The sequence below is a fragment of the Psittacula echo genome, assembly GCF_963264785.1.
Source record: "Psittacula echo genome assembly, chromosome: 7".
Classification (NCBI taxonomy): domain Eukaryota; kingdom Metazoa; phylum Chordata; class Aves; order Psittaciformes; family Psittacidae; genus Psittacula; species Psittacula echo.
In genome coordinates, this window is record NC_137740.1 from 47,389,205 (window position 1) to 47,413,120 (window position 23,916).

The window sequence follows — 23,916 nt, forward strand, 5'->3', positions numbered from 1 at the left end:
CATTGGCTTTAAAAAAGTTTACTCTTTTCTATTGTGTGTGGAGGGAGATTTGAGTCAAAATTGCATCTCAAGGAACTGTGAAATTTGCATGAGTACGTACCTGGTATATTTTTCTGCTTCAAAACATGGAAACTATTAAATGCATGATTACTGCAGTTTCAGCTAACTCCACAGATTTTTAGCTATATTATTCACTTTCCTGGGATAATAAATCTTCTGAGTGGTGCGCTGGTCCCTCTTGGGAAGGAGAGGTGCGGCAGGAGTGTGGTTTGTGTTTGGTTGCTGATCCTTTCCTGGTTGAAGGGCCTTTCCTTGCAGAACTCATTTTGAGATCACAGCCTTTAGCATAGGGATCTGTAGGGTGGTGGCTCTTCAGTCCAGCATCCCTGTGCCTCTTTCATACTTCTCCCTGTACAGAACTGCCATCCGGCTATGTTTTTTGCTGCTGCTGCAAATAGGCACTTTAGAAAGTCTATATCAAATTTTGTTTTAATATAAGTTAGCATGAGGTCGAGTGACGTAATTCTCTGTTCTTGTGAGACCCGACCTGCACTACTGTGTTCAGCTCTGGGGCTCCCAGCACAGGAGAGACCTGGACCTGTTGGAATGAGTCCAGAGGAAGCCGCAAACGTGATCAGAGGGCTGGAGCACCTCTGCTTTGGAGACAGGCTGAGAGAGCTGGGCTGGACTTCTTCAGCTGGGAGAGGAGAACAGTACAGGGAGACCTTACAAGAGTCTTTCAGTACCTAAAGGGGACCTAAAGGAAATCTGGAGAGGGACTTTTTTCAAGGGCTGTAGTGACAGGACAAGGGGGAATGACTTTAAGCTGAAAGAGAGTAGATTTAGTTCAGATATAAAGAAGTTCTTTACTGCGAGGGTGGTGAGGCACTGAAACAGTTTTCCCAGAGAAGTTATGGCTGCTCCATCCCTGGAAGTCAAAGCCAGGCTGGACTGGGCTTTGAGCAACCTGGCCTAGTGGAAGGTGTCCCTGCCCATGGCAGGGGGGTTGGGACTAGATGATCTTTAACGTCCTTTCCAACCCAAATCATTCTGCGATTCTATGACATGTTCATCGACTTAACTAGATTTACTTGAGCAAAACCGTATTTCTGTTCTTGTTTATTCGCCGCATTCTCTTTAGTAGCTCCTAATATGGATATCAGTATTGGTTGTGAGCTCTCCTCTTTAGCAGTGGCTGAGGCAGCAGGTTCAAACTTCTGGCCTTCATCCATAGTTGCCAGGGCTGCTGCAGGAGCTGCTTCCCAGCAGCTGTTAGCTCTTGCTTGGACTGGACCTTCCCCATCCCATCTTCTGCTCAGAGCTCAGTCCCACCTTGCTCCAGGTTCTCTTTCCTCCCTGGCTCAGACTCCTGCTTAGCCTTCTCATTGATGAAGAGCTGAGCGCTGCCTCCATGGCACTATCAAAGCCTCTGCTTGAAGCTTGCTGGGATTTTTTAAGATGTGCACTGCATATTTAATGATTTAGGAGCATGTCAACAAAGAGATTGGGAAGGTTTTGAAGCCTTTGCAAGACATTACACTCTTTCTTTTAAGACCTGTTAAGCACGTCAAGCCTTTTCCAAACTATGATGAAAAGATTCATTGCCATTTCAGCAAGGACAAAGGAACAATTTAAAGAGCAAGGATGGGGGGGATTTTTTCCAACAACATTAAATTTGCAAGAGTCATGTTTTTAAACACCCAACCCCAATCGGAAAAAAACATGGCTTATTAAAAAATAGTTAAAAACAATTGAATACATCTATTTTGTTGTAGCTGTGACAGAAAAGAATTCAGTTTTTGGTTTTGATTTCTCTTTTTTTTTTTTTTTTTTTTTTTTTTGAGAAAGCCACGAGTCTGAAAATCAGGTTTTAATTTAAAATGGGAGTTTGAATTATAGCTTCAGAAAAACCGACATCCAGATTTGACTGAAGTTCCATAAATCTTCAGAGCAATTTTTGCAGTTTTAACATGTATCACTCTGGTAAATTAAGAAATAAATTAAAAAAGGCATATATTAATGACCATCAATGTTTGCCAAATTCTGTCTCATTTTAAGAGAGATAGAAATCAAATAGAGTTAAACATTAGGACTCAGCATAATTATTTCAAGCTGATGTCCATTTAAAATCAGTGTGATTTGTCCTGAGGAAAAACTGAGCTATTTCACGCTGAAATTATTTGTTTGAGAATTCTCCTTGGATCTAACGCAGTTGATTGTTCTGCTTGTGGGTAATCTGAATGCGAGAAAAGATTTTTCTCTCTTTAGAAAAAAGCCCCAAATCTAACAGAAAGAACTAATTAAGGCAAAGCTAAGGAACTGAATTCAAAGTTTGCATTGCACATGTGAACTAATCTTTTTACAATGGTATCTTTCGAAAACTGTGTAAGAACTCCATTCATGCTGGATCTCACACGGCAAATCCTTCCTAGAAAGGCAGCCGCGTGAAGATTTGTCGTGAGCAAGCAATAAAGACTTTCAGGGAACAGGTTCTGTACAGGCTTCTTGTTTGCCTACTAAATCATTAGCTTTCAAAAAAAGCCCATCTGTAGCCTTAGCAGGCACTGGTTGTAATAGGTGTGTCAGCAGCACTTCATGCTAAGAACAGCTTTTACAGGATTAGATTCGAGTTTTTAAGTGATGGTATCATGGAGCTTTTAAGGGCAAGGCACTACTGGTTTAATGCAGCAAATTCTCTAATGTCCTTTTATGCCATGTGCTGAAATGCGGTGAAGCTCTGACCACGCTAAAAGGAAGAAAACCGAGTGTTCAGGAGTAGGTGGGTTTTGAAGGAAAATGGCTGTGTTTGCTTTAGGAGCAGCCACTGCATTTGAAGAGCTTTCTTCACATCTTGAAATATTAATGATCTTTGCTTAATATAGTAGAAATCAAAATACATTGCATGGGGAAGAAAAAGATCCTTGAATTGCAAACTGTTGACCTTGCAGTATCTACTGAATCCATCTATTCCCTTTAAACCACCATGTCTGAAAAGACAGTGAGGAGGAATGGTTGCAAAAATCTTTACCTCTGACATTTTCCTACCTTTCAAACATCATGTTACAGCCTGAGCAGGATCTCCCAATGTTTATCATCTAAGTATTTTAACACTAAAGGGGCTAAAGACAACCCTTCATTTAATAATTTCTGTGAACTATGATGTTTATGTTAACAGTAATGTTAGTTTCCATGTTTTATTTTAAAAGCCTTGAAGAATAGAAATAATTTGGTGGATAACAGCAGTCAGCCCGGTGTCTTCTCTTGTATTCTGTTTTTCCATGCCTTATATTTATATATGGCAGAAAGATATGACTGCCCTGGTCATATACAGGCTTAGGTATATTTCTGATCTGAGCTGTGAAAACCAGGAATAATCTCTCAGATCAGTACCTGCAACTTGACTGCTGCTGTTGTTAAACAGGGCACAAGATGACATGTAGTGATAGTACAGCTCACTCACCAGGTAGTGCAAATCATATCCAAAAATGAAAGGTAATTTTCCTTTTTTTTTTTTTTTTTTTATTTTTTTTATTTTTATTTCTGGGCAATTCACATCACAAACAGAATAAGGTGGTTTACAGGAGCTGCCATTGTGTACTGTGAATGCCTGGCCATACGCAGTGGGTTTGTATTTGTGTTCAGGGACTAATTGTCTCTGATGTGGGGAGGCTGGGTTTGACCTCTGTGATTCTTCCTATCAAAGCTGTGGTTTCTGGTTTTAATTGAAACCCCAAGGACATTTGAAACATGGCCAAAAAGCACCTTCCAGGTTGAACCTTATCTAATAATGTGACACATGTAAATTCTGGAAGCATAAATCTCAGTCACTTGAGCAGTGTGTTCTTATATCGTCCTCTGGTCAAGCGACAGACACAGTAAGCGAAAGTGGACCGATCTGCTGATGCTCTTACAGATGGCACACGGCACGTTGTAAAGTTAGGACTCGTTAAGGAAATTCCATAATGGCTTTAGTTAATAAGAGTGGAGTAACTTACTGTTTTATAAATGCATTGCTGAAATCCCCGTCCATTTCCCATTGGAGGGCTTAATAAGAAAAGGAGGGAAAGAATAGGGAGGACTTAAGGCAAGAGTAAAATAGAAGGAGTGAGCTTTGGCTGTGCAGAGGTCTGCATCCCATGTACTGGAGCCTGTGCGTAGCAGGAGAACCCCAAAGGTAGTGTGGGTGATACATGATGATATGTGAGAGTGAGTCATGCAGTAAATCCTGGGAACAACCTTTACTTTTTACATGTTTGCATGCCTGGGTATTTTCTCTATTCTCCATAATGCTGAAAGCCAGTGGTGATGGTGGGCTTTTATCTCTAGCCAAGGAGAAATTTCTAGGATGACATACCTGTTAGCCACTATGAAAATGTGTTATTAATGATGCTAATGAGTTTTTTCAAAGCGATGTAAAAGTAGCCATTTGTGTAAGCATTGCATTTATAAAGATGATGTCACTGAAAGTTTGCCAATTGCATGTGGGACCTGGTGGCAGTGGTGCACTTAATGCTATGCTGTGGCTTCAAGGAGGGGAGAACACTGCTGATTTCCTCCCCTGGGGAGAAAGAGCCAAATGACTTCTGCCTTGCCAGGAGGGAGATGTGCCATTTCCGGGCATGTTACGCTGGGGCCTCATTGCCAGTTGCAAGTGGGTTCCTGTCCCACTCCTTCTTAAAAATTGGCAGTGTCTGACTGTCAGCTGCCATTCCTTAAGTGGTCATAGAATAAACCAATTGTGCCCTTTTGTCGTGCTCTGTGTGTGTGCCTGAATGCAGGTGGACATGGGTTAGACAGCATGCAACTCCACAGTAAGCACAAAGAGGCAGCTGATTTTCTGGCAGTGCCAATAGAAGAGTATAATTTTTTTACCATCTCCAAGCCAGCTTTTAAAATGGCTCTTGTTGGAATTAGAAATCAGTATCCCCTGACGTAGGATTACTCATTAAGGGTGTCATCGTTGTTAATTCTTCGCCTGGGGCTAAGAGGACATCATTAGATCTCTTTGAAATGTCTCCTGCCTTGATTTTGAATAAGTAAGCTAGCAATTTATGATCACAGCCTGGGCAAGTAACACTCTTCCTTCCTGTTCCTCCATCTAGCTTGCAAAATCGGATACTACAAGGCTCTCTCAACAGATGTTGCTTGTGCCAAATGCCCGCCTCACAGCTACTCCATCTGGGAAGGCTCTACCTCCTGCACCTGCGACCGGGGCTTTTTCCGAGCTGAAAATGATGCTGCCTCCATGCCCTGCACTCGTAAGTTGTTCTTTGAACAGTCTTTTCACCTTTTATTATTATCCATTTCTTCTCCTGTCTTTCTTTCACCATGTATATAGGAAATACTCACCAGAGACCTGCGTCTCTAAGGAGTGTCCTGCTTCTGAGAGCAGCATTCAGTAGTTCTTACAGCCCATTGCAGGTGGTTAACATTTTGGCTCACACTTCTGGGAAAGAAAGCATCAGTTCTCTGCCCTGAATTCCCAACAGTGACATGGCTGCACTGACCCTTGAGAGCTTCTTACAGTCTAAAGAAATCAGGAGACTGAGAAGAGACAAAGCTGCAGGAGTGGCTTGCACACCTGAGTAACAGAGCTGGAAACAAAATACAGGTTGACGTTCCAGTGTGAAGGGCCTACTGTCCAGTGATCACATCACCTTTCATTGGTATTTGTAGAAATTATGGAAGCTTGTCTCATAATTGTGTGACTTAGGGTAAATGAGTAATATTTATAATCACATTATATATCTAATTCACTCAAATTATGGCTGGTTACAGTTAGGAACATAAAAATGCTTATCTGGAAGGGGTGGTGGTAATAAATCTTAAACCTTAATGAAACAAACACCAAAGTATGGTTTATTTTATCCTTTGTAGATAAATATAGCATGTACAGCAAATGGAATTTCCTTTAGCTCTACCAAAATACTTCCAGCAGGGAGAACAAACAGTGTAGTGCAATTAGCACACTCACAGGGTTGCTGGAACAACTCCTTGTCTTATGTGTTGGCTAATGGCTCACTCAGCCAAAGACCTGGGATTCCAGGCATGTCCTGGTGTTAAATTGTGATCATTTAGTTCTTCCGTTTTCACTTCTATAGGAGCAGGGCAGTTTGAAACAGTAAGCGAAAGGGCTGTATTTTACCAGGGGATATCCATTTGTGGCTTTTCCTGAAAGCTATTGGAAATGCTTCCAGATTTTTGGAGTTCAGCTGTATATTTATGTAGAGTATGTGTGTGTCTGTGAGCGAGACAAGGCTGAGATATTTCTTTTGTAACATTTTAATATATTCCAAATTTGTTTTGGCGAGATGACTCACATTTCTTTAAATCTTAATTTCTCCCTTACAAGGCAGAAACAGAATACGTCCATAACTAAGCCGGCACTCATCCCTTCCCCACACCCCCTTGACTCCAGCTCTTCTTCAGTGATCTTCTTTTCAGCTGTGAGTTTTGCTGGGTGGTGTTTAAGCAGGCCTGGGCATAGCCAGGAGCAGCTGCTTTTGCTTAGTAGGAAAGAAGAGAGGTTCATATATCCCTTGCAGAAATTGACTGGGGATGGAGGTCTAACTGTATGGTGAAACCTTGCTGAAGTGGGTATGTAGATGCTTTTTATAGTATAATTTACACAAGAAGATCTAAAGCTTGACCATTTTGATAGGAAAGAGGTCTTCTTACAGCGATAAAGCTATTGTTTGGAAGCTACACCCTAAATAATGTTATACCAGCAAAAGTTTCTCATAATGCCCTAGTCCTAGTGAGAGATACCCTGACCAAATTGAAATCAAATTAGTAATCAACTGGTTGAATTTAACTAGGCATGTGCAGTGAGTGAAGTATGAGGAGACAGCAAAACACTTCCAGATGGGGAAATTGTTAGCAAATGATATGTATGTTTGCTTGTATTGCAAAATGTACCCCTGCAAGCTTGGCCCTTATTTGTCAAGTCTTGGGCCTGCTTCTGGCACCCTTCCCCATTCCTGTCTTCAAAGGTCAGTCAAAGTTGAAGTCCTCGATCTTAGTCTTTTACCCTGAAAATACGAAGAGGAAAGAAGACGAGGAAAGGGCCATGGTGCTCATCTCAGTTTCATCTCTACAGCAGTCCAGGAGAACTTGGCCTGCAGCAGCAAGTGAACACCACAATCCCACAGACACCTGGTCCTGGCAAGCAGGCCTGTCTCTGGAGGTCCCATTTCTTAGCTTTGCATTTTGATGTAGCTTAAGGGCTTGTTTTTCTGTGATCCAAGGTGAAGGAAGACACAGAGGCTATTTCTGAGCTGGCTCGTGGGGCGGCTTTGATCCCCCGCTCACTGCTGTGCTTGCTAATATCCCTGCTTTGAGGTCTGCCCTAGCAGCGTTTGAACATTGCTGTGATGGTGGTACCTGCACAGGATCAGGATGAAGCCCTGCATGTGTGGTGCACTTCTGTGTTGCTCAAGGGGTGGGTTGCAAGGGGGTTTGGAGGAGCCGTTTGCTCACCGCGCTCCCCACACTGAGTAGCCTTCTGCCCACGCACTTGAGACAAGTGACAGAAAATACTTAGAGGGCTCTGCTGAAGGAAGCCCCTCCAGAAGAAGCTTCCCGTTTGCCTTTCCTGACAAGATGTGGCAACAGAAGGGAGTGTAAACATCAAAGGTTCTTTCAGACGGATTCAGAGTCTAATCAGTTCTTACCAGTTGGTTAAACCAGGTGACAAGCCCAATTCCCTTGTGCTGACAGCCATAATAATAAGGCACCTTCTTTGTTCATTACGCTCTCTTTAACCCTGGTATTCTCATTCAGGCCTGCATTTAGTAATCGCTCAGTGTGACGGTGCACTAATGAAGAAGTAAAACACAGTATCTGAGATCCATTCTTCTAGGAAAAAGATAGACTCTGCTCCACTGGCTTGTAAAATCAGGTTTCTGTTCACTTGGAGAACTATTAGACCAGGTGAATAAATGTAACATTCGGTAATTTGAAGGGGACACCTGGAATGGACTGTGGATTGATCCTTTCTTCATTATTTCTAAACATTTTTTAAGATTAAGAACTTGAGCCTTCTTAGGATGTGTTTTTGTAAAGCTCTGACCCTTGGCTATTGATTTCCTTTATAGTTCCTTTAGAACTGGCTGTTCTCATCACTTATCTCTCCTTCTAGGTTGGGGGAGGAAGACTGTTAGGACTTTCCATTAGCCTGATTGTACTAGTGGGTGAAAGGGAATTGAAGAATTCTCCTTCCTTTTCCTTTCTTGCAATTGCCATGACAAATAATAAAAGCAACACCTATTTCCTGATACACTGGTCTGGAGAGGTGCTCTAGAGTCTTCTCATTCCATAATGCCACTCTGTGACATCTCCATTCCTTGCTGAGTTGTACAAACTGTTCTTAACCTTCAGGTAAACCAGGCATCCAATCTAAACAAATAACTCAAGCTCTGGTTTTAGTATTCTGCTCTAATTTAGGTCTGCTAGAGTGTGTAGTTATGTTTGGCTTAAAGCTTGTACAAGTAAGAGCAGAATGTGGCAGGATGTGAGCACAGGAAACTCTGGAGTGGGGTATGTTGGAAGGCCAGGCATAGACACCCTGACATACACGTTTACTAATGCATTTTTTCCGTTGAGCTTGTCTCATTGGGATAATCATCAACATGTCAGTCACCACTGAGGAGCAGAGTGTCCCTGGATCTGCCGCTTTGACCTAACTCAGGAATTTAGACTTTCAGCTCTGAAGCAGAGTGGGCTTATCAGCTATCAGAGTGGGCATGGGAATGGTGTAATTGACCTGTAATACATTTGAACAAAAGTTGTGGAAAACACAGCTGCCTTTCCCTTTTGGAAGCATCACAGATATAACGTTAAGGCAACTGTTTAGACCTTCATTATATTTTCATACTTGCTGAGAGAATGGGTCTTTCATGAGGTTAGCAATCTAATGGAGAATAAATTGCCTTGCCAATACACAAATCCATGAGGCTGAAAAACAATCAGTCTCAATTATGGTCCTCATCCCTGAGTTTCCTTCTCTGTAAGGAGATAGTCTGTGAATTGCAGCCTGGTGCAGGCAGGTGCAGTTCCCACCCAAATTAATGGATGTTGGTCCTGTGTCCCCACCGTTAATGAGTCGAATTCTCTGTTTCTTAACAAACAATGATCACATTATGACTGAGAACAGGACAGTTTTGTATTGTTTATATTGTCTGTTAGATTCAGATTATTAATGATTTTTAATTGGGAGCCTTTTACAAAAGAGAGATTGCCAGCGTAGACTGTCCAGCTTGAAATCTGTCTCAGTAAATGACCCTGAATAATTTAGTCTGTTGTGCCACCCCAAACAGTGACTGATTGATTGATATTTTGGCGTGGCCTGAGATATTTCTAAAATGTTTGCATTTAAGACAGTTTATACTGGAGAATCTTAGAGATAATGAGAGCAAATTTAGTGAGATACAAGAGAAAAGTGCCTGCTTTAAAGGGCTTCCTCCAGTTTAGGTTATCAAGAAACTGAACAGCCTGACTTCAAACAGCAAACATCACTTACTTGTCTTTACATTCGCCTCTTCTAATTGAATTTAGTGCACTGCTGTATTTCCTCCAGAAAGTATATTGTTTTTAAATTACCATTTCAGTGCTATTACTCAAGGCTCCTGCTTCTAATGCTTTCTGACAGTTATCAGCATAATGAACCATAATGAAATGATGAGCAATCTACAGTGGAAACTCAATGTAGATTCCACTAGAGCTGTGTGACTGTGTTGTTAAGATTTGAATGCACATTAAAATAACACTGTCCTTATTTGTTTCCAAGGTCAAGGCTTTAAAAAAGGTCTGAAAGGTCTAAACACTTCAATTTTGTAAATGCTGTGGTCTAATATACACCCTTAGTACAATCTTCTGTTGCATTTAATATATCTCAGAGATAAATATTTGACCTGCATTTTCAAAAAAGAGTGAATTTTCCTACCTAATAACTGTGCTTGCAAATGAGTAATTACACAGGAGCTGATTATTTGAGCATACGTTTATTATGATTGCTTAGACTACTAAATAAACAAATGTGCTCTTTTTCCTTCAGCTGAACTTGTGCCTTTTCGAAATTTCCAGACAGACGCTGATTATCACTGTTCTAGCTTTTAGAAGAATAAGGAAGTAGGGTACAACACGCGGTCATGTTGGCTAGTATGTTGTAGGTAGGTTTGCACTGGTGTTGTCATGGTTCCTTTCCAGGGTTTGCACATTTGTCCTGGCACTACTTTAGTCTGAACTCTGCAGTTCAGTCTAACCTCTGCTGTTAGACCCCATTCTCTATAATATAAAGTATATGCCAACACAGATATTCAGAAGTTAAATTTGTGTAATAATTCTTCCACCTCTTTATATATGTCTGTATCTTATTTTGTTCATAAAACATCATATAAGGTTGTTCATTATGTGAACAGTATGTCAAAATGCCTTTTAAGGTGCAGTACGGCAGTTGCAAGAGCAGAGGGAACAGTGGGTAGACAGTATGGAGAAAATGATTTTTCTTTTCCACACAGGCTGGAAAAATAGACCATGCATTGCTGCCAGACTGAGAGAAAAGGATTGTGAGTGATGGGAATCTCAAAGGAGAAGGCTGTCTCCCCTTGTCTGTGGTGACGGGCTGAAGGAATTGAGAAAATGTTGAATAAGAAGGGGAGTGGTTATGGCTTGAAGAGAAGAGACGGGAGTAATTTGACAATGTGTGTTTATAATCAGTAGACTTGAAATCATCACTCCTTTAAATACAGCAGCTGTTTATTAGCTGTCTTCTGATTTTCTGGCCAGAACCTTAAATTAACAGAGACATTTATTCAATTAAGTGGGGGCATTGATTTGGTTAGTCAGGACCCAGTTCTGCAGAGTTGTTGAAGTAAATTAGAGGGCTAACAGAGTAACAAATTCAGCAGTTGGGCCAATGACAGAACAACTTACTTTTTCTGGCTGGATTTCTTTCCGGTCAGACTGTCGGGTAACTTTCTGGTATCCGCAATGGAATCCTTCTTTTTATCTCAAAAGAGTGCACAGGTGGTATTGTCTGCAGCACAGTGTATTAGAGTAGGTGTGACAATGTGCTTTAGCGTACGTGGCAATGCAAAATGTTCTTATATGGTAGTTTTGGAAGAGAACCCCAGAGCCCGCAGGGGTGGCACCTGCAAGCATCAGTTTCACAAACCTCTGCCAGTGGTAACTGGACCTCTTCGCTTAATTCGCTTAGCCTAGAGAGAAGAGGAATTGCTGATTGGATTGTTCTCCAGGTAAAAGGAACAAAGCCTATTGTGAAGCTGGTAACCAGGGTTCTTTTGGCAAGTCAATAGGAAATTGTACATGCCAGTAAAATGGGCATTTTATCATTGGTGCTGATCCAAGATCCCTAGCTTGGCAGAACTCCCACTGAAATCAAAAGAATCTTGCCCAAATAAATAAATTAAGAATTGTTTACCAAGTCAGTTGCCTTATTAAAACCTAGTCATAAAGCTAACAGTGCACAAAAAGGAGAGGTAGAAATCTAGCAGATGACTGATACTTCAAGTGGCTGCCGCATCTTGTGGACTGTTGACTTTGGTCTCACCAGTTGTAAAAACACATAATCTATAACGATAAATGGTCAGGAATAGCCAGGCAGGCAAGAGGCGAGGGCTGTCTGAACTGTCAGTACTTGTGTAAATGAGCCCACAGCAACAGGAGACCTGTCCATAACTGCTGAAAGAAGCAATTAGTGGCAGCAACATATACAACTGTCACAGGAAAGTGTGGGCTTTATTTCTAAGCCTAAACTTAAACAGCCCAGGTGTTTACTCTCTGTTATAACTTGTCTTTCAGATGGTTAAAGATCAACAACAAAGGCTTATCTGAAGGGCTTCACAGCTCACATGCTGAATCATTATTGACAGCTTCACAGTTATATAAGTTTAATGAAGCTTTATGAGATAGAAAGAGGAGGCCAAAGTGCTTTTTCTTGCAGGCTGTGCCTGGCACTGCTTTGCGAGACATTTTAGTGAGTTTAAAGACATTGATTATGTAATAATTACTTTTTTTGCATCTCCTCTGAAAATAGTAACCTCTCTATTTCACACTCAGCCCTGCCTCCAGGGAGATGAATTTTAGGATCATGATCAAGTTAAAGAGTATTGATTAGAATTGTTAAAGGCTGTCTGAGCAATAACAGCATTATGAGGCCTTGTTGAGAGAGTAGCAGTATGGTTACATCAGTGAGGCTGGCAGCATGACTAAAAGCCTTAGCAGAGCCATACTGCCTCTTAGTGCCCAAGCTAGCCCCTTCAAAGGTACTTGATGTACTTCCAGTGACATTTAATTGCTCTCTGTAGATATGTTCCAAAGGTCTTTGGAGTTGTTCATTGTATGGATCTTTTTTTTTTTTTTTTAACACCTCTTTATTTGTTCTCTTTATTCTTGCTGTGTTGTACACAAAAGCTGGCTTTCAGATCTTGTATAGCAGATGTGCTAAACTTTTCACCGCTTCTGATAGTGCGATTCTAGTTAGGTTTTCTTGCTATTAGATGGTTGGATGCTTACTCCCAGATGCCTGCTGCTCCTGTAACTTATCAAAGACTTGACTGCTCCTCTGTAGTACAGCCAAGGCCAAGTTGCCAATTCAAAACAGGCCAGTTCATACAAGGCTCCTTTTAAATGACGGTGAGTCATAGCAGCCATCCCTGTTCTATGAATCTTGTTTATTATGTAGCAAATTAGCTCAAGATTTCTGAATACCCTGAGTTCCCTTTGAAATCACCGGAGATGAAGAGGGTCAGTGTCTCTAGAGCAGGCTCATAAAGACGATCCTTTTGTCAGTCCTGGTCCAAAGCCTTTTGAAGCCTGCTGATCTGCCTGATTGACTTTGATTAACAAACACCCATAGCTGCTGCTTCTCTGCTGCATTTAACAGTATGTTTACAGGGTTTTCTCAGTTTGGGAGTGAAGTTGGGAAGCTTCAAACTGCAGCAGGTTATCATATTATTTTTACTGTTTGTCAGAATAATTTTTAATTCTTACCAAGCTAAGGTCTAATTTTTCTGCCTCAAAAAAAAAAAAAAGGTGATATTTTCCTCAAGGAGAATGTGGGAATGGTTAAAAAAGATTAAAGTCTTTTCTGCATGCTTGAGGTTTTCTGATGTCTGGTGGGAATTGCCAATGAAGCTTCCTTCCGATCTCACTCTGTCAGTGAACGCAGACTGAATGCAGGGTGACAACCCACTTGAAAATAATTATCCATTGCCCTGGCTGCAGAGACATCCGTTACTTGATAGAGAAATGTGCACGCACACACTGAGTAAATTATTTTTTTAAATAATTTTCTCCTTCTAGGGCTCAAAAGCCTTGTCCTGTTTGTTACTTGGCCTCATGCGTAGCTATTGAAAGCATCTTTCTTTTAAAGGAGGGTACATTTTAAATACACTGATCTGGTGACTGACAGGATGCTCATAGCGAAGTCTTGCCTTCTTTAGCATATATACTTGAAATATCTCCATTAGCACTTCCATGGAGAATGTGGGTTTCAGCTTGCATTTTTAATAGATTTCCTCCCACAGGTAGATCTTTCAAGGTAATAAATATTAACTGTACCATGGGTTAGTAGTAAATAGATAGGATTACAGTCCAAATACTGATAATATCAGTTTACTCCTGGATAATACTGCTGCCAAAGTAATCCACTACTGCTGTTAGTGGCTGAGGACTAAGCTGGCACAAAAAAAGGAGCTCCTGGTGAGGGATCCTCTGCCAGGGAAGAGGCTGGGGCAGAGAAATGCAGGCAGGATGCTGTTTGTGGCTGGAGAGCTTGATTTTGGGTGCCATCAGAGTGGGTTTCTCGTAAGCTCTAAATTCATTTTAAAGGCATCAAGTGTCAAAGCTCCGTGCTGAGGGGCTTTTAAGTTTTTGTTATATTTTTGTTTCTCCACCTAAGAAATAGTATATAATGGTTACTCAGGTCTCATAAAATCGGCCAAAGGAAAGCCCACAACTTTATCTTCAGTGCTTTGTCCGTGGGACCTCTGAGAAAAGAAGAAAAGTATTTCTTTATTTGCCTATAGCTTTGGTGAACAAAAGCTGTTTGCCCAAAATTTGGAGCTGCTAGTTGTCTAAAAGTGGGATTCTGGCATCCAGTCAACTTGGGGCAGCAGAGAACCAAGCATCAAGGTCCTCCTTATTTCTTCTCATTTTATGGGACAGCAAAGTCACTTGGGAGCTGTTTTGCTGGGAACCTTTTCTTTGTCTTATTCTTTCACTGTCCTTTAATCCACGCCTACTAACCATATACTGTTGCTGAACTAAATTAACTGGTTTAGTGAAGAAAGTATTCTTTGTGTCAAACAAGTCTGTCTGGTCCAGTTGTAGAAAACTGTAATTGAATTTACTGCATCCACCCACAGAGACTTTTAGAGAAGTACCTTGCTGGGCAGATCAGTAATAAAAAAGGAAGATGTAAAACCAGGGATATTAAAACCTTTGTCATAACCATTTAAGCACAGTGCACTTAGAGTTCTACCTTCTGATCCCAGGGTTAGTTTCCAGAGGTATTTTTCAGTTGCGTAGATTGGTTGGTTTACAGCTGTAGGGAGAAAAGATGGGCTGACATGGTTGGAGTCTATCTGCATGCCAGACAAATCATGCCTGTCTGCCTGTCTCGCTGGAATCCCTCCAGCTCCAGAGCCAGCCACAGCATATTCTTTGACATGGGTTTGTGGTATATGGAGTTTGTTGAGGGAGAGACTCTCTCCATTTGACTTGCGGATTCATGGTGGTGCTGAACTTGCAGTCCTGGTGCACACTGGTTAGACCCTGTCCTTGGGCATGCCAAGGGTCTTGGTGTATGTACTTTCCTTTTGGCATGCATGAAGGAATGGGTGCAACTGATTCCTGAGGACAGCAGAAATACTCAGTTACAGCAAATCATTGGATTATAGAATGATTTGGTTTGGAAGGGGCCTTAAAGCGCATCTAGTTCCAACCCCCTGCCATGGGAAACCTTCCACATGACCAGGTTGCTCAATGCCCTATCCAACCTGGCCTCTTTGTCTAATCACCTTTGTGCTATTTGACTTTGAAATCATTCATTGTGTTCAGGGTAGACTTTCTTTTTCCTTGGTGGAATGATTTTGCCAATTCCACTAGGTTGAACCCCCTACAATTGTTCTGTTATCCCTTAGTGGCAGGAAGAAAGAGGCTTTGGGATAACTTCCTCAGCAGGAACACAGGCATTCGAACAACAGGCAAACAACCTATTGATGGTTGAGCAGACAACCTCTGATGGTCACTCAGTATGCAGGGTAACAATTTATTCTCCTTGCAAATAACCAGTTTACTGAAATGTCATTATGTCCAGTGTTAGTCTGCAGCCTGCTTCACTTCACAGCCGTGACCTCCTGCCACCTGTACCCCACAGGTACAGGTCAGTCCCGGGCAGTGAGTTCATTACCGGGTCTTCACTACGGAAGTTGTATGTGAGTCGCTTCAGTGCTTGGACCAGACTTGATCCCTGGTGTGAATCATAGAGGCTCCTTAACTATACCCACAAAGACCTGTAATCCGCAGAGAGCTGACACACAGGTCATGTACACACAGAGATGTTGTGTGGTCTGGAGGGAGCCAGTCAGGTGTTGATACATGCCCTTGTCATGGTTTTCATCAGGCCTTTATCAGTGTTGCAGTGGTGTGCAGACTGGAGTGGGACTTAAGTGCTTTGTAGGAAGGGAGGGAGAGAAATACTGGTAGATGAAAAGTTAAAATGCAGCCTAAGGTTGTAGTAAGAGCGCTAAAGTACTTTTGTTTTTTTAGCACAAATAAGGCACATTCTGTTAACACCTTAAAAGCTTTAGTTTTCCTGAGTATTCATTTGACATGTGATACAACATTGTCCTTAGGACAGACAGATCTGTATCTGTGGATGAAAGAGACAGATAGATGTAATAGCTATAGCTTATTGCAGCAAGCGAAAGACAAACAATCTGCATTGCCCAATATGTTTCAGTAAATCTAATAGGAGGGTTGAGGAAGATAGCAAGATTATCTTGACAAAGATTATTTGTTGCTAAACAGACTCTTCAATGTTTTCCTCAGTCTGACACACAAGCTGAGCTGCTCCACCCAGGGCCTTTCCATTTGTTTCATGGCTCAGTTGATTTCGATCGATTTATTGTGAAACAAGATTTATGGAGCCCCAGGAAGGAATAAAATGAAAAACTTCCGTTTCCTATGTTCCCACAGAGGAGACCCCAGTGTCCGCTGATGGTGATGGTAAATGCTCTGGGTTGGAGGATCTGACTTTCAGGCCTCATGATCAAACCATGTCCTCTTTGCAGTCGCTGATGGGAGAAGTTCAAGTGGCTCTGCAGTTCCATCCCTCAGGTTTTGTTGTCTTGGGCAGGGGAAGCAAGAGCATCTGGCTTCCTAACATCACAAAATGAACTTTAAAATTAGTTTTTCAAAATAAAAATGTCTAGATTTATTTTTCCTGTAGGAACTGTCACAGTTTTAAGCTCTTCTGGGCAGTGTGGCAGTATTAGCTCCATGCTTCCAGAGCGCCAAATGGTTCATGCAAAAGCATGCTTCCATCAGCAGGAGTTCTAAGAAAAATGCTGTAAATCATGGGACTCAGAACAAAATCACAGATGTTGGTACCATTTTCAGAGTCACAGCTCCCTGTCTTCCCTTTCAGCTGCTCTGGAGCTAGATCCTGCTGACAGAGGACAGAGGGTTTGTGTGAGGGCAGTGGTCTGGCTGGCAAGATGTTCTTTCTGCAGGATCCTGCTAGCTGGGTTTGTCCTGGAATTGCTTTGGAAATTCCAGCTTGCCATGGCTCTGAAACGGTTTTCTTCTCTTCTAGCAGCAGTGGCTCTGTTGTCAGAAACAAAGCAAATCCTGATCACCATTGAAGGAAGGAGCAGATACGCCCTGTGTTTCAACATCTGAAACCAGGCCCATCAATCTGAAGCTATTCCCCACTCCTAGTGCCAACAGCTCTATTGATGACTATGCTCCAGAAAGAAAAGAAATTGCTTTTTCCCTCACTGTAATGTCAGCCCACCATTTGGAGACTCCCCCGCATCTTCCTTTTCATGCTGGAGGTGGTGTGCTCATCTCTGTGACCTGCAAGCATCTGCTTCCCTGGTTTTCTGCTTCATTGCATCTCTGTTTAGACACTGCAATGCCCTGTCCCACATACTAATTACTGACTTTTTGCTTCTGAGGAGCTTAATTTATTCTGGCACATTTTCCCATGTGAAACTGGACCTAGAGCTTTGGAAAATACCTTAATGGACATCAGAGCAAGCCTGAGTTTAACCCCAAACTGGCTGCTGTGTCTGAGCTAAAAGGCACATCTTTTGTGAAACTGTGGCAGTATGAACCTTACTCATGTGGAGTGCTTTGCCTCATAAATATCCCCCTGAAACGAGGGCAGCCTTGGCAGCGCCTGGCGTTGCTCAGGGAGGGGAAGTGCTTGCGCAGGCACCACCTTATCTCAGCCCTTCTGGCTGCGCTCCGAGTCGATGCTCTTGCTTGTGTGATTGCAGCAAGTGAATGATCTGTAAGAAAACATCTTTCGCTTTTTCTTGCCATTAAGCTCTTGCTGTTTCCCATAGAAGCAGTTTCTGTGCAGGGCTTGCTGCTGCCAGGAGCTGAATGGCCTCTGGAAGGACAGACCTTTGAGGAGGTCTTTTTGCTTGTTCTCCTGACTCCTTGATAGTGCTGAGGGACTAATGCCACCTTGTGCACCTGCCTGCCCTGAAGAGAGAGCCCTGGTGTGAAGCAGTTTTTAGGAGTTTTAGATCAGTTTAGATGAGTTTAGATCAGTTTCTGCTCAGCAGTTCCTGCACTGCTGCTCGAGTTCATGATTGCAGGAATGTCTTCCACCTCATTGCACTTGCTGGAGTGGCTCCTCTTTTGAAAAGCAGGCTCATGTATTTTGCAGGCTAAGCAGAGAACACTTTCTGCTACCCAGGGGAGCTGGCAAACCCAGCTTTTGGGGGAAGGAGGGATGGTGATGGGGCAAAGGCACTGGGCTGGGACTTGGGAGCGTTGTGACTGATTCCCAGATGTGCAAGGCACATCTTGTGTGCCCTTGTCATCTCACTGCATCTGTCTACCTCAGTTTCCATGTGATTAACAGAGATTAAACCCAGTTTCTTTCCCTTTTATTTCCCTGCTAGTTTCTCAGCATTTTTGGAGCAAGAAATGTCTCTTACTGTGTTTGGTAACTGATCTTTGAGTAAAAGGGTTTTGTTGTTAGGAGTCCTAAATGCTGCCAGTGTATAAATAAATGTCATGAATGGCAGCCCGGTGGTGCCATGAGCGGGAGGGTTCCCCATCGCAGGGGCTGGCCCCAGCTCTATCTTCTTGCAGCCATTCTACCTGTCAGCCCTGATTAACTCAGAGTGCTTCAAAGGTTTGGAAGGAAGGGAGGATTTCCCTCTTTTCAAAATGAATATATTAATTTTGTATTTCTGAAGTGAGTGCAGGGAAATAATCTTTGGTCCGCTACTGTTGCAGCAGAGGCCTTTCATTTAGATACTGAAGATAACTAGATACATTTGACCTCTATGTAATTTAAGTCTCTTTTTCTAACGTGCCTCTTTTGAAAGAAAAGTTCTGTCTCCTGCTGAAAATGTGTTACATCCTGGCAGCTTCAAGCACAGACCCAAGGACAGGCCACAGCTCTCAAAACCTTATCCTCCACAGAGTGCTCAGGTCTCAGGCTTCCTTTTAGATGCACCTGATGAATTAAGGCAATCAGAATTAATCTTCACCATAGTCACCTGTTAGCGGCTTAACCTCTTCCTTGCTACACTTGAGGCGCTTTCATTTCAGCAGAGTTTCAGCATAATGTATTTGGTTCCCATTTTACCCTGATGGCTGTTTTTGTACAATCAAAATGCATATGGCATTTTGATTGATTTATTTATACACTTAATTAAACTATTGGTGTTGGCAGATCTCTTTTTTTCCCCAGTTTCATAACATTTGACAAATAACAGCAATGGAAAACCTGGCATGAAACTTGCCAGAACTTTCTCTGTCCCTTCCTTTTCTGTCAGGAAACCTGGCTGAACATTTTTTGCATTCAAACTATCAAATGTGTTTTGATAAAATTTAAGAAGCTTTCACAAACTCTCCTATTTCTTGAATAAAAATTGAATTTGGGACTTTCTGCAAAATTATTCCCAGTATTTTCCTGGTAATAATATTTGTGTTTAAAACATTGAGTAATTACTAAGACTTGCTATTTTTACTGTATTCTGGTCTGGATCGTTACATTTTGCAAGCTTTGTTCTCACTCTTTGTTTCATTTCTATTTGATATAGTATTTACCTTATGTCCTGTCTCAAAGTACTGTGTGTGTAGTCAGAGTCCTCTCGTGCTCTGCTCCAGAATAGGCTGCCTTTCATTGAAGCTTTTTGTGATGTACAAAATACCCCTCTGTTTCATGGAGTTACTCAGAATCATTCTTGTTAAATTTAAGGGTAGAAGAAGTGTCTCACCTCGACTGCATTGAAATCAGATTAAGAGTCACAGGATTAGCTCTTCTGCATTTTCAGTTTTCTTACTGGTTTCGGGCCCATGGGGATCTCAGCATATAAATAAGATTTTTGTTACAGAGCAAAGCAGGGCACTGCTGGAGGCACTTTGCCCTGTCGGGCAGAACCGACCATTACAGTCTCAGCGGGTCGCTGAAGGTGCCTGGAGGAGCTGCCTCCTGTGGGCTCTGCTTTGCCTCTGCTGCCCTTCCCTTTGCTCAGCTCTGCACCTCTCTTGCCCAGGGAGTCCTCTGCATCCTGCCAGCAGCTCTGTGCTCAAATCCTACAGTCCCTGTGCTGGAGCCAGCTGGGAACTGTTTGGCAGGGTATTTATGAGTCTTAGTGTCTCCTGTCCCTGTGGTGCAAGAGCTGATGTTGTGTCCCTGATGCAGCCTTGTTTCCAAGCTTTCTGTATAGTCTCTTGTTCTTGCCCAGTTTTCTTTTATCAGCTCTTCTTTCAGCTGCTCACCATATTTTCCTCTCCAGTTCTTTCACATTCTCCAGCACTACGCTATTGTAACCTTTATTCTCTGCCTTCAAAGCCCTAGTCCTGTGCCCAGCTTTCTACTCAGCTCTCTTTCCTGCATCCCAAAGTGTCATTTCCCAGTTGATGGCTTCAGTCTTCACTGAATACCATCTGACATCAACTTGTCTGGAAAATACTGCACTTCTGTTCTTAAGAAAAAAATATCGGGAGATCAGCAATTTCAATGAGAATCTGTCTGTAGGTAATGGGGACCTTGAAAATCTCCAGTGAAGTAGGAGTTTTGTGCATTTGATGCTTTTCTTGGGAGGTCATGGAAAACTGAATGTAAAATATGTAAATGTTACGTTTTTCATAACAAGTCCAAATAGTGAAAATGAAAAAATACTGGGCTTTCAGGCTCATTTAGATCTGGAAAATACTGCTAATTGATCAGATGAAGAGATCAGTTTGGTTTACCAGTTAATTTTTCACCTTTATCAAGAACATGGAGAAATAAAATTCTGTGGTCTCTGCTGTCCTTGACTTAACTAGGAGTTGCACATGCTCAGTATCACCCAGGACCCTAAGCCTGAAGACACTATGTAAGCTTTTTGCACATACTAAAAACATGGACTTTTTCTTTCTAGGCCCTCCATCTGCTCCCCAGAACCTGATTTCCAATGTCAATGAGACATCAGTGAACTTGGAGTGGAGCCCCCCGCAGAACAAAGGTGGTCGGGAAGATGTCTCCTACAATGTGGTATGCAAGAGGTGCGGTGCTGGCGACCTCAGCCGCTGCCGGTCCTGTGGCAGTGGTGTGCACTTCAGCCCCCAGCAGAATGGCTTGAAAACCACCAAAGTCTCCATTACTGACCTCCTGGCACACACTAACTACACCTTTGAAGTCTGGGCAGTGAATGGAGTGTCCAAGCAAAATCCCAGCCAGGACCAAGCTGTGTCAGTCACTGTGACAACTAACCAAGCAGGTAGGAACCTGAACTCAAATTCTGTTCCTCTCTCTTTTGCCTATTTTTGAGGAAAGCTGTGATTTCCAGTACATTTAGCATTAAAAATGAATGCAAGGAGTCATAAGATGTGTAACTGGGTCAAACCCCTATTTTCTTGTTATTTATATGGATAGTTTAAATTCTTTAGAGCTAGAAAAACAGGAGAGTTTGACTCCTGTAGCTGGGAGCAGAGCTCTGCTGCAGCATGCTGTGTGTGCTGGATGTGGGGAGGCATTCTTCAAAGGCAGAACAGTACAGCTGCCCTGGATGGCGCAAGGGAATTGAGCCAGGGTCACCAGCAGCTTGGCCCTTTGTAGGGGAGATCCTGCACATGGATACAAATATGACCTTGGTGCTCATAGAGAGCAAAATGTGCACTTAGGGAGCATAGGATTGTGGTTTTGCCCCCTCCAAAAAGGGCTGAATAAGACTGAAAAAGAAGAATGAGCTGATGCTGGCTTGCCTTCATGCCCTCTTTCCTCTCTAGCGAAGTCAATTAGATTCTGTCCCATTGTTAAATAAATACCTTCTTAACCTGCTGCTAACCACGTTTCAATTGATCAGAGCTGACATTGCTTTAGAAATCCTATATGAACCTTCATCTTACGATGGCTGATTTTTGTGTTTCACTCATCTGGGAGAGTGGTATACTATTTCTGTTTATACCTGGTTATTTCAGGTACCCAGTTCTACTTTTTTCAGTCCCCTGTGCTTGACCTAGCAAAGGCTGCTGCAGCAGATTGCAGTTTAGTTCTGATGATCATTTGTATCAATTTTCCCTTTAATTACATGAAAACATTTCTTGTTTGCAGCTTGCTAGGGTTTCAAGCACAGGGTTCCAGTTGAATTTTTAATTTAATGCACAAAATGTATCTGAATATGACACTCTTCTATATGCAAATTAGGTATCCAGACTGTCAGACTGGCTACAAGACCGTCAAACCTGTTATCTAATCACTCACAGTGCTGATTGCCTTCCAGTCCCACAGATGTTGCAAGCATTCAGCACATTACAGCATAGCTTACAGGGTTATCATTTATAGTTAGACTTATGATGTATGGGACAATATTAATTTTGTGTATTTGGATAGTACTGGCCTATATAAATATTTTTAATTCTGTTTCCTAATAGATGCATGTGAAAAATAGCTATGCATAGTCTAAATCTACAAATTTTAGCTGTAGTCAAGAACACTTCAATATTAACAGTGAGAGATACATCCAGTTTTGCAGTGACAGTTACAAGTGAAATTGTGAAGTCCACGCTGAAGCTCCTTTGAAAATCTGGTCCAGTGTTTTTTGTTCTTTACACATACAGTTGACAGCATCCTTTTCAAATTATGATTCAAAAATTTAAACTATCACTTTGCCTGGTGAAAAGAAGGCTAATAGAGAACAGTGGCTATTACAGAGTCTTGGGAGAAAGCTGTGGGAGAATGCTGTCATACACTATACGAAAAGAAGGTTGAGAACAGCAGCAGGGACAGTGTTTTTGTGCTATGAATGCCTAGCAGAGAGTATTTCTCACTGATTTTGGCATGTGTAAGGATTAGTGGATGCATATATGCATGAATAAGTGAGTGGGATCCATCTACCGTGTGAAAATTATACCATCTTATGCTTTAATATGCAAACTGAAATCTGATTGAATATGCAAATAAGAATTGATTTTGTTTATTATCCATGAGTAGCAGTTCTTCACATCAGAAAATCTGTATTTTTGCCAACATTTCCAATTTTGAAACATGCCCAGTCTATCAAATGCTTCAGAGGGCTGGAGAAATCTGTACTGGTACAAATGAAAATTAACTCCAAGGTGCCAGCGTTCTCCCATTCTTCATCCAAGTGTGTGTATTCTGCTGCATAGAAGATCTAAATAGAAATGTGTGGCCTAAACCTACAGATCTCAACTGAAATAAATAGTCCTTACATATGCAAATAATCTCATTGATTTCAATGAAACTGCTTGCTTGAGTAAAGGTTTGTGAAGTTGGACCCTTGGGTTTTACGAGTACTGATCTGTTTAATCATTGTAAATGTGTGTCTGGGGTGTATTAAAATTCTTGTGCCACTAATTTTCTTTCGCTATATTTCATTATAAAGAAATCATGTCATGATAGAGCTCTGCCACAGGCTTGGTTTTGATCTCGCACCGTTCTTACACTAATGTAAAGCTACCTTGGTTTCTTTGGAGCAATTTCTAAAGTCGGATTAGAGCCAAGATCCTCCTTTAATAACACTCTTCCCCTGTTTTGCTAATAAAAATGAGACTACTAATGCTGAAAATCTATAAATGACTTTATTGGTTTTGATATCTTATGCCTATGCTTTCCAGCATTCAGTAGAATGCCAGCCCCTATAGAAGGTGGCATGCCTTGGGAGAAGGACAGAAAACAATGATAAACCAGTTACTGGTGTGTTCAGCACTAAACTGAAGAAATGTGTTGCAATGACTTAAAAGGTGCAGCTGAAAGGCACAGGTGTTTGTTTGCTTTTGCCATTTTACTCCTGGAGATAATGAAATGAGGCAGTTTACTTTCCCCCTTTGTTTAGAAACTCTTTTCAGTTTCCAATACTTTAGAAAAATGTTTAAATGAAAATAAGCTTTTGCCATTCAGAGTAGGATGAAAAAGCATTTGAAAATGTATTTTCCTTGCTTCCTTTGAAAAGGTCCTGGGTTTAATAGCTTTTGTTTGTTTGTTTTTAAAAGAGAGAAGCTAAATTTTAGGCTTCGAACCAAGTAAAAATTTCTATCTACAAGTGAAATACTTCAATGTTGTGACATTTTAAGACATTCTGAATGGTGAATTCAGCTCGTTATTCTACATGTTTAGTATAATGATTTCTTTTGAGATGAGAGCCGATATTCTTTTCCCATGTAAGCTTAAAAAGAAATTAAAGAAAGCAAAGGATG

The 23,916-nt window shown here is 41.7% G+C and overlaps 1 protein-coding gene across 1 annotated transcript in view; it reads left to right on the forward strand.

The window, feature by feature from the left end:
- EPHA4 (EPH receptor A4) overlaps positions 1 to 23,916 on the forward strand; it is a gene marked incomplete at both ends in the record, with an annotated part of 102,102 nt that overhangs the window by 37,413 nt on the left and 40,773 nt on the right. The window contains 2 exons of the mRNA XM_080622595.1: positions 5,103 to 5,258; positions 20,643 to 20,981. Of these exons, the coding sequence (XP_080478721.1) occupies positions 5,103 to 5,258; positions 20,643 to 20,981 (495 nt within the window). The remainder of the gene's footprint in view (positions 1 to 5,102; positions 5,259 to 20,642; positions 20,982 to 23,916) is intronic.